Raw genomic sequence first — 11,041 nt, forward strand, 5'->3', positions numbered from 1 at the left:
GGATCGAGTCCTGCATGGAGCCTGCTTCTCCCTCTGCCTGTGTCTGCCTCTCTCTCTCTCTCTCTCTCTCTCTCTCTCTCTCTCTCTCTCATAAATAAATAAATTTTTTAAAAAATCAAGACCTGGACCTTAATTAACAGCCAAACTTACACCATTTCACGGTTTTGATGTTGCAAAGACCCATCAAGAAGGAAACTATGGATGATTATCTGATATAACACTTCCATTTTACGGAGGAACAGAGTCCTTGAGACACTGAGAGATAAAGGCAGGGCTTAGGTAAATGGAGAACTCATTTCTACCTTGTTTCTCTTCCCAAAACATTCTATTATACTTTAAATACCTGAACATATAGGTTGGAAAGCATAAAATAGATAGAAATTAACTTGAAAGCCAAACTAAACAATGTTTTGAGGGAGAGCCATCGAGCAGGACCTTAAATTGTTGTATTAGAACCCAGATACTATGTAGAGAATTTGTTTGTTTGTTTGTTTGTTTGTTTGTTTGTTTGCAATGGAATCCATCAGTGGAAACCTGGAAACCAGGGCATTGGCTTCTAAGCCTCTCCTGACATCTTTACCTAATTAATAGCTGGCACCTTTATTTTTAAGAGATGGCATTCATAGAATCTATATGGAATAACTAATAATGAAATGCATACAGAAGATGGTGAAGATCATGTCAAAACTAAAAGACAAAAAATTGAAAGAACATAATAAGGAAGAATGATGTTTGAATTCTTTTACTAATTCAAAAATACTGAAAGTAAATTTGTTGGGACAGCATAATTTTATTTATTTACATTTAAAAGAAAAAGTTAAGTATATTGATAGGGATAATTAAAAACCTATTTAAGAGATTAATATTTGTAGCTATTTCTTTAAAATCAGATTTTAAGAAATCACCAGCTAAATCATTTTTGTAAGCTTTTGTTTTAAGGTAAATGTTTATTATGAATAAAAGACCACATGTCACAAGAAGCTACGTTTCATCTGAGCGCATGCTCAGAATTGAACATAGGACAGCATAAAGAACATCCAACTATAACTATCAGCCAAAACTTTAAAAATTGCATTCAAGAATTTATTCATGCTGATGATTAGACATGATAACAAATCCACTGACTTCAAGATATTGAAGTTGTTCTTCTCAATATTTAAAAGCATATGATTTTCTCAGAACATGGATTTAAAGAAAGGTCATCTAAATTTCCAAAATTTTATTAAGGTCACACTGATGCAGGGAATATACTTTTCCTAACTGTTAATCTATTATTTTTACTGGTTGTGAAAATGAACATAAAATTAGAAATATTCTAGGGCATCTGGGTGGCTCAGTGGTTGAGCATCTGCCTTTGGCTCAGGTCATGATTCTGGGGTCATGGGGCCAAGTTCTGCATCAGGCTTCCCTGCCTATGTCTCTGCCTCTCTCTCTGTGTCTCTCATGACTAAATAAATAAAAATCTTTAAAAAATAGAAATATTGTAATGCTTCTTACATAGTATTATATATTTAGTAATTATGTATATATTAATATATTATGCATTATATATTATGTGTTGTGTTTGTACTAATTACATGATATTTAGTATTTTTTCTAAGATTGAGGGGAAAATCCACTGTTTTTGGACCAAAACTTATTCATTCACAATTTTACATTTGGGGAATGTGATGATGTGTTCAAGCATTTCAAGTTTTCTAGTAAATGTTAGCATAACTCTATAATAGTAGAGCACTTACTAACTTTCAGATATGTAGTCTTTTATGAATCATTTAATGTGTATGGCCTACCTACATAAGTAGAGAAAGAAAATCATTTACAGATATAATCATAACAAGGAGAATTTAATATTTGTTCTCTATCATAAAGGTCTCAGTCTTATGTTTATGCCTCGATTGTATTTATACAATTATTACTGTTATTACACTAATGTTATAATATTGAATAAACTTGTATGGCCTACTAAGTACATTTGTATAAAATCTCCCACTTGATCTTGAAGATAAGTCTGTGGAATAAATATTACTATGGGTTTCTTGAAGTTGGGTGAGTAATTGGTTGAGGGGAGAGTCAAAGTGAGAGTCATAAAACTGTTCTTTTTGTGGTTGTTTAATGGAAGTTTTGTGATGGCTGTAACTGATGTGGGAGTGCAGTTAAATAATTTATAATAATAGTTGGGAAGGATGCGCAAGAAATCCATTTGAGTGATAAGGAGTATACTCAATAAACCCATTTAAGACCTTTGGTAATAAGTGACTATAGCAAGATTACAGGATACAAGGTTAACATATGAAAGCCAATTGCTTTCATACAAGCTAACAATAAGCTATTGGAATGTGAAGTTAAAAACACAGTATCATTTATAATAGCTCCCAAAAAAATAAAAACCAAGGTGTATATCTAATAAAAAGTATATTGGATATATTTGTGGGAAACTATAAAGCTGATCTAAATAAATGTAGAGAAATTCTGTTTATGCATTGGATGATTCAACATTGTTAAGTTGTCATTCTTCCTTAATTATCTGTAGATTCAGTGCAACCCCAGTCAAAATCCAAGAAAATTATTTTGTGTAGATGGGCAAACTGACTCTTAAATTTATATGGGAAGGGAAAAGACTCTAACAATAGCCAAAACAATACTAAAGAACAAAGTTTAAAGACTGACAGACTTCAAGACTTAGTGTAAGTCTACAGTAATCAAGACAGCACAGTATTTGTCAAAGAATAGACATAGATTAATGTAACCAAACAGCACTTTTCCTCTTAGGAAATGATTGTACAAGTGAATTAAAGAAACTTGGCAAATGTTTTTTTTATTTTTATTTTTTTGCTCATTCTAAAAATCACTATTTTTTCACAAAAGGACACAGAAGTAATTCAGCACAGAAAATAATCATTATTCTAATCATTATACTACCCTTTCCAAAACATGAATTACGTTGTGATTCACTTCTACAGTAAATTATGGCAATGATTATTCATTTCTACTGAGGAACTATTCCATTTGACTTTGATTTTCTTTGGAAAGGTATCCCTTTCCCCATCTCATGTAATTCTAGCGACATCATGAAATAGAGTGCCCACTCATTCCCTGGATAGACAGGCAAGCATGTTACCCAAGTCCTGCCAATCATGGCATTGATTAGTTCATTGTGTATAACACAACCAGCACCAACCACAGAACTGCTATTTTATTTATTAGCCTTAAGAGATAAAGAGTTTATCTTCCTTCCTGATCTCACATTGTAAAGATGTAGACTTAGGGCTGCTCACAACTTTCTTTCCTGCAGCATGAGAGAATGAGGTTAACCTGTGACAAGCAAATCTGAAGAAGGAAAGAAAAAGATCTTTGGTAATGTCATTTTGATTGAGCCATTGCATCAATCATGATTAGATTTCCTGGCTGTGTGAGACAAAATCTATGGGAGTTTTTGTTGTTGTTTGTGTTTTCTTTTGTTTGCTTAAGCCACTTTGAGTTGAGTTTCTGTCACTTCCAACAAAAATTGTCCTTAACAAAACATATTTTTCCTTGAAAACACAGCTTTTAAATTAATAATATAGCAAGATAATAACAGAGCTACAAAAAGTTAATTGCAGAAGAAACTCAGGATTGGTTCTGTAGTTATAGGGCCATCAATGCCTACCTCTACTCTAATTGGTCAATAATTATGCCCAACCAATCATTCAAATATTTTGGTTATCATAAACTTGAAGAGAGGCCAGAGAGACTACATATACAGAAGTTAAAATGCTCAACAAACTATGAATAGCTAGAAAAAACTATTAATAGCTATAGAGATATTAATTATTGGTGATTTCCTTCAAATAATCCATGGAACTTTTCACCTTTTCATTTACTGAGTGTTTGATAAAGAAATGCATCTCTGACAGGACTAAACTTTCCCTTACAAAAATTTCAATTGTTCCAGTGCATCAACTAGATGAGTGGGTTCCCAAAATGTTGGTGCCAATCAGATGAAGACAAATGAGGAGGCTCATTAATCCAAGATAGGACTATATTGACAGCTTGCAGCCAAAAAAAAAATAGTCTAATGAATTTTTCTATATTCTGCTCTTTGAAACATAACCCAATAATTTATCACTGTCCAGCTCATATCAGGGAATTTCATGCTTTCCATAAAGTCGGATATTAATCTCATAACTTTTAATAAACTGTTCATTGAGGTCACACCTACTTTCGCTTTCTGGATTCAGTATGCTATTAGCATATTTTTTTCATGTTTGTATGTTTAACCTTTTTAACAAGATTTTTTTCTAATGATTTCTATTTCTGTACAGAACTTTTCTTAAGATGTATTTATTTGAGACAGAGAGAGCACATTCGAGCAAGGGTAGGGGCACAGAGGAGGGAAAGAATCTCAAGCAGACTTCCTACTGAGTGAGGACCCCAGTGGGGGAGTCCAACCCTGAGACCATGACCCGAGCCAAAATCAAGGGTTGGAGGCTTAACCGAGTCACCCAAGTGCCCTTGTACATAACTTTTATATGTTCATGCTTATATGTGTAATCTTTATATTCTTAAACTATAAGATAAAACCAATTCCTCTTTTTTCTTCCAAATAGTCATTTTAAATAAAAACCTTTGTATTCACCTGTATATTTCATTTGTGTCTTATATTTATGTATGAATACATATACAAACATTTGCTTTTTTTGCATGTCTTTTTTTTTTTTTTTTTTTTTTTTTTTTGCAGTTCTATACCTTTATTTGACAATCAGCGGTTAGTTCTCATCCTCATTAACAATCTGTAGATTTTTGAAAGTGGTGACACATATGTAGGTAACCAGCATATAGAGCTTGTTTGGTGAATCTTCATCCTCGTTACGTTTTCTGGACAACCGCACATGGATACTGTATGGAACGTTCCTTATTCCTTTGACCCAGACAGCTTTGTTGAGCCTGGTGTCAATGTGCACATCTGGAGTTCCCATCTCCTTCAAGGCAAATTTCCGGATCTCTTTGAGTGCCCTAGGGGCATGCTTCTTGCAACCCATTCTGTGGATACGTTTGTGAATGTTGATGGTGCATTCTCTGGTCACTACCTCATTGATGACAAAATGGCCCTTCTTCTCAGCCACCCTCTTGGCAGGAGCCATTCTGCTGGACCCTAGTTGGAAAGGAAGATTTTTTTTTTTGCTTGTCTTTACATTGCACTTTTACCCTATTTTTACATTTTTGTAATTTCTGATACGAAGTCTGCAATAACCTTCATACAAATTGTTATATAATCCTAGATTTTTAATGATTTCTACGGGATAAAATTAATTGAAGCCTTCTCATGAGGTTAGCATTATGTTTTCTAACATTCTTGCCTCTTTTTAAATGAGAGAGATATGATATGGTTCTCTAATCCTTTGCCCATGAAGATAAGTGTCATCTTTAAGAAATTCAATGTATTTTCTTCTTCAACTCTTGTCCAGTTGTAAATATATTTCTAATATGTATCTATCTCCTTGGAGGTCTTTCTGCTCAATTTGGAAGTTTGACAATAATACCACCTGAGCCCTGTCTCATCAATGGTCAATACTCAGCTGGGTTTTCAAGCTTAAAGAAAGTGAAAATCAAACCTATAGTTTTTAAGGTTGTGTATATGACACCCAATAGCAAGAGAGTGAATAAAAAGCCCATGATATCACACATTAAAGCAAAATCAAATGAAATGAATAAAGGAGTTTTCAAAGATTTTTTTTTAATTAAGACAACATAATGACCCCAAACCTCAGACACCCTAACAGGAGCTCAGATTATTATAATCACATAGAAGGAAGTCCATGGTGGGCTTTTGTACATGAATTTCTGTTTTCCCTACATACGCAACCAATGGAGTCAGGTTCTCTTCCCACTACAGCTCATGCTGTTTTTCCCTGCAGAGACAGAAAGCAAACATTGTACAATGGTGATTTATGTTCCTAGACCTTCCAGTTGACGATAACTCTATGTTATCTTTAAGTCAAATCGTAGACAGAAGAGGTTTCTGATGTGAGACACACTAGGGTTAATCTACAAAATATTAAACAATCAATAAAATGAAAAATTTGCTCAAATTGGTTGTTCTGAGTAGGGTATGAAGATATAGAAGAGCATTTGCATAGGGACCCATTGTATAACACACACAGCCTTTATGTGTCTGCTCCCACCACTAAACTAACCTTTTCAAGAAAAGACATATGTATGATACTTTTTTTCTATTGCCCATATACTTAGCCTGGTTGATATTCAGTAATCTAGAATTTGCCATTGGATGAACAGGTAGATGAATGAATGAGTGAATGAAATGTTGCTTTCCTGACTTTACTGCTAGTTTAAACTAAATTTTGTCTCTATTTTTGTACCTAATGTCAGTTAAGAATTCTCATAACATGACAGTATGCCCAAAGACCAATATGCTAATGAATCTCAGTAACCATTGGTTCAGAATGCAAATATCGTTACGAAGGAAAAAAATACTTTAACACATCAAACATCACAGTACAGGATACATTTTTTTTCATTAACAATGAAAGGAAAGGGAGAGGAAAGCATTAAAAGGCTCATCTTCAAGCAAATCAAATATGAGATGTTCACAAGCAATCTATTTAAAAAGGAAATTGTCTTTTCTGACCTTTGCAGTGTCCATGAAAGATAATATACTCAAGGTATCAGAAAGATTAAAGGTGTGTTTACTAAGAATTAAGACTGGTGGCAAAGCACAATTTTACTTTCAAACTTTGTTTTTTAAAGAGACTATTTCAGTCTGACTTACAGAACATTGAATTATAGAATACTGCACCCGTCTTTGACCAGCAAAAAGGTCACACAATGCAAAGGATAATAACTTATAAATATGGCATATTTCAGAGAGAAAAGAATATTTAAAAGATAATCAGCAAGTCTGACCTTTTGGAACTCCCATTCATTTTTTACAGTTTAAGCACTGAAAAGACTTACTTGTCTTTTCACTTGGATAGAATCTTTCTGATAGCTGGGAGAGAGGAGATCACTTCCCTCCCCTTCCAATACTGGTAGGCTTTGTCCTATCTCTCTGTATTTTAATACACATACATGTGCAAGCTCAAACTTGCAAGGAATAAAACATTTAATTCTCTAAACTCAAAATGATAGCAAGACTTCTCTCCTTTTCAAGGCAAAACTCCTTTAAAAAGCGAATACACATGCTATATCACCCCTCATGCTTTCCATAATTCATTCATCCACTAAATGTTCATTCTGGACCTCATCTGTGGCAGAAATTATTGTATGTGCTAGGAAACCAGCAGCAAGCATTACAGACAATCCTAAGACATAAGTATCTTCCATCCTAGTGTGAAGGAATTAGACAACAAACATCATGAATAAGTAAAGCATGTAGTACATCACTTCCACAGATGAAAAATAAATCACAGTAAATATACCAAAGCTTTGAGTGAGGCAGCAATTTTTAATGAGCTGGTTAGAAGATGAGCAAACACTTGATGAAGGTGGGGGATTTAGCCAAAGGGATAAGGGACAGTAGAAGGCTCTAGCCAGTGCAAAGGCCACAGTGTACAGTGTGCCTATTGAGTTTGAGAAACAACAGGACACCCGTGTGGCCAGAGGACCTGACCAAGGGGGAGAGTAATAGATGATGAGGTCAGATAGGGGGAGTTGGCACCAGAACATGTATAGCTTTGCAGGGTTTTAGAAACACTGGTTTTAGAGGGTTTCTAACACAGCAATGGCATAATCTAACTTAAAACAGAACTTAAAAAAAAATTTAAATTGTTTGTTTTGGTAATGCTTCAGGTAGCATTTAATGCATAACAAACCACTCCAAACTTATTGGCTTAAATCAATAAATACTTTTTTTAGGTCACAATTTTAGTAGGAAAATACTTTGCACCTCACACTGTCCTAGGTGCTGTGAGCATACAGAAGCTGTATGATCATAGCATTTTGACCCCAAAATAAATGGCTTAAAATATGGCTGGAAAAGAAAAAAGGTTGTAGAAAAGTCAACCAAGTAGTAAATGACACAGAAAGGAGGAGAGCCTCCAGCCCTGAGTATCATTATACAAACCACATGCAAAAAAAAAATCATCTTCTGAATTTAAGTCCTCCCTGTGTGCAAATCAGCATTTTGTCCAGATGTGATGTTGTGCATACCCTTTGGGTCTCTGATGAACATGGGGGTCATCATGACGAGCTTTGGTGAACCTCCAAACAATGCCCTCTCCTTTTCCAAATCTGACACAGGGCCCCTCCCTTATCCCTAGGAGAACCAGGCGTCAGAAAGCATGGATGAAACTTCCCTCAGCCACCCTGCCATCAGTTTCTATATTAATCATCTCAGGAATGAAAGGAATTTGTCTCCACAGATGACTCAAGCCCTTTTCTGGAAAGGTTGTACATAATGGCATCTTTTTGCTGAGTACAGTAGTACTTTCTCTAGTTATGAGCACTCAGTTATCTCACTATAAGTGAATTAAGATCTGAAACCCTTTCATTAAAACTACCAGATAGCGTCAGGGTCCCATCAGTATCAAACTCCATATCTAGCTGTTCCTTCACCAATGCCCCCACCCCACTACCCTGCCAGAACATAAGCAGAAGGATAATAAAGGAATTTCTTTTTAGCCCTTTTGTCCAAACTCCACAGACTTCATATAGTTTATGAACATTTCTCAAATATGCATCCAAATCTGAAATTATAAAACCATCTATAGACATCCAATGTCTAGTTGGTTCACAGATATCCAATGAATAGTTTTCTCCTAGCAAAGGGAATAGTGGACAATGCAAACCTAAAATGCTGCAGTTAATGGTAGATCACCTCCATCTCTTCTCTTCTTTTGAATCCACAGAAGGGAGAGAGACCATTATAGGTGTTTTCAGAAGAGGTGGTTGCATTTCCTGGATAGAACCCTGTCTCCCTTCAACTGTGCTCCTATATATATAGTCATTTCCATAAAGGGGAAGTAATAGAGAGGCTTTAAAGCCTTAGGATACCCAACAATTTACGATAAACTATATCTCATTATAAATCAGGGCTGTTGATCCTAATCTAGCTGAGTTGTTGTGAAGTTCAGTGACAGGATACAAAAAACACCCAACATAATATCTAATATTAAACGGTAGTTGCAATTAGAAATTATAATAACTGATATGTCCAAGTGGTAGGCATCATGCTAAATACTATTCAAATATCATTATATTTGACCAAGTAAGGACCTTATGAGATAGAGACACCTATTATCCTTGGGTTGTCAGGAGAACCCAAGATGCCTGGTTAAATTTGAATTTAACACGCCATGCAATGTCTGGCACATACTGAACACTAATGTCTTGTTCACCTAAATTCAAACTATCACCATTACCATTCTATGCAGCAGTAATAAGTTCAGTGTGCCTAGATTAGTCTGCTCTATTACTTGGGATGCCAGAAGAGTGAGTCTGTGCTCCTCCCAGTCTTGGATACCCGACTTAGGGGTTTCCAACAGGAATCTAGGCAGTGATGCCCATGAGTAGAACAGGGGAGATAACGTGAGGAAGCTTCTACAACATTTATTACTTCCACTGACTTGACCAAGGCCAACCATGTAAGGAAACTCTTACCCCTTGACCTGAAATTCCAATTCCCCACCACAGAGTCTCACTGTATGAGAACTACCAATTTTGTCCAACACCACCACCAGGTAAGTTACTAAATAATAGTGCCAGGTCCCAAGCAACTCCATATGCTTATCAATGAACATTGATCTGGAATAGCCTTCTTTAGTTTTAAGAAACACAGGAAGAGTCAAAAACACTTAGCAACTATACTTTTAAATTCATGATAGTGGGTTCCATCCCAATCCTTGCCCAGTAGTATGACTATATAATAGAGGTATCTGAAAATCTTTCTCAGTAGCTAAACTGGGTCAGCTGATAGCTAAAATGTGTCTTCCTGTGTCTTTTGGCTAAACCTGAAACAAGAAATCTTTGAGGCGGAGGAGATTTAAACCGTGATATTTGACTGAGGCTGCAGTAAATTGCTCTCTGACTCTTTTTTGTTCTCTTTGCACTTTACTTTGCTCAGTAAAGCAGCCTATGGGAGTAACCCCGCTCACATGGCTGGCGTGAACACCTAGCAGTAACAAGCTTTCTCTAGAATGGAGAAGGTGAGTGATTAATGCAGTTGTTTCCTTGACCTTGAAGGAAAGATGAAATCACTAGTGTAGGAAAGAACACAAAACTTTCGCCCATTGGAGGACCCCTGATTCTGCCAATTGTGATTAGCTACAAAATGATGGGAAGGGACCATATATGCAGAAAAAGCCAAGAAAGCTTCATACCCTATTCTGTGACTTGTTCAGTCATAAAGGGAAAATAACCATTTGCTCCAGCCTCCTATGTTATGTTCTTTGGCTACACACAAAATCAGAAGCTAAAGCCAACACAGATATGCTGTCCCTTTCCTATCATGGTTGGTCAGTGTGGATTACAGCAACGTTTTGTAAAGAACTGGCTTGTATTGAGACAGTCCTTGAACCTCACAAAGGACTTTATAAGTAGGGAGTACATTTTACGATTTCTGAAAAGCAAATTTTGCACCAAGGCACACTGGTAGGTATTATTCATTTTCAGCACTTGACAAGAAGAAGTTGGCTGGGAACACTGAGGTCTGAGATATCTCCCTACTGAGATCTTCTATATAAACCTCAGACAAGTCATTTACAAGAAGTTGTCTGGAATGTGTATATACGTACACAACAGGCATTTTTTTCCTAATCCTATATGTTCCAAATTGAATTGTGTTCCCCCTAAAAAAGATACAATGAAGAACCTGTGAATGGGCCCTTAAAGTCTTTGCAGACAATCAAGTTAAGACGAAGTTATATTGGATGAAGGTGAACCTGAAACCCAATTGCTGCCATTCTTATAAGGAGAAGGCCATACAGACACACATAGAGCGAGAAGGCCACGGTAAGACCAAGAAAGCTTGGTCTTGGCCAAGAAAGACCAAGAAAGACAGAGGCAGAGATTGAAACCATGCAGTTACTCCTGGGTGAAGAAGAGCACC

At 35.9% G+C, this 11,041-nt stretch overlaps 1 protein-coding gene across 1 annotated transcript; it reads right to left on the minus strand.

Annotated features, from left to right (window-relative positions):
- Positions 1-4,720: 4,720 nt before the first annotated feature.
- On the minus strand, positions 4,721-5,120 carry LOC140594051 (large ribosomal subunit protein eL31-like). Its single transcript, XM_072722420.1, has one exon. The coding sequence runs from the start codon at positions 5,118-5,120 to the stop codon at positions 4,746-4,748; it is 375 nt and encodes a 124-aa protein (XP_072578521.1). The 3' UTR covers positions 4,721-4,745.
- Between the last annotated feature and the right edge of the window lie 5,921 nt (positions 5,121-11,041).

Source organism: Vulpes vulpes, chromosome 9 (genome assembly GCF_048418805.1).
Source record: "Vulpes vulpes isolate BD-2025 chromosome 9, VulVul3, whole genome shotgun sequence".
In the NCBI taxonomy this organism is placed as follows: Eukaryota; Metazoa; Chordata; class Mammalia; order Carnivora; family Canidae; genus Vulpes; species Vulpes vulpes.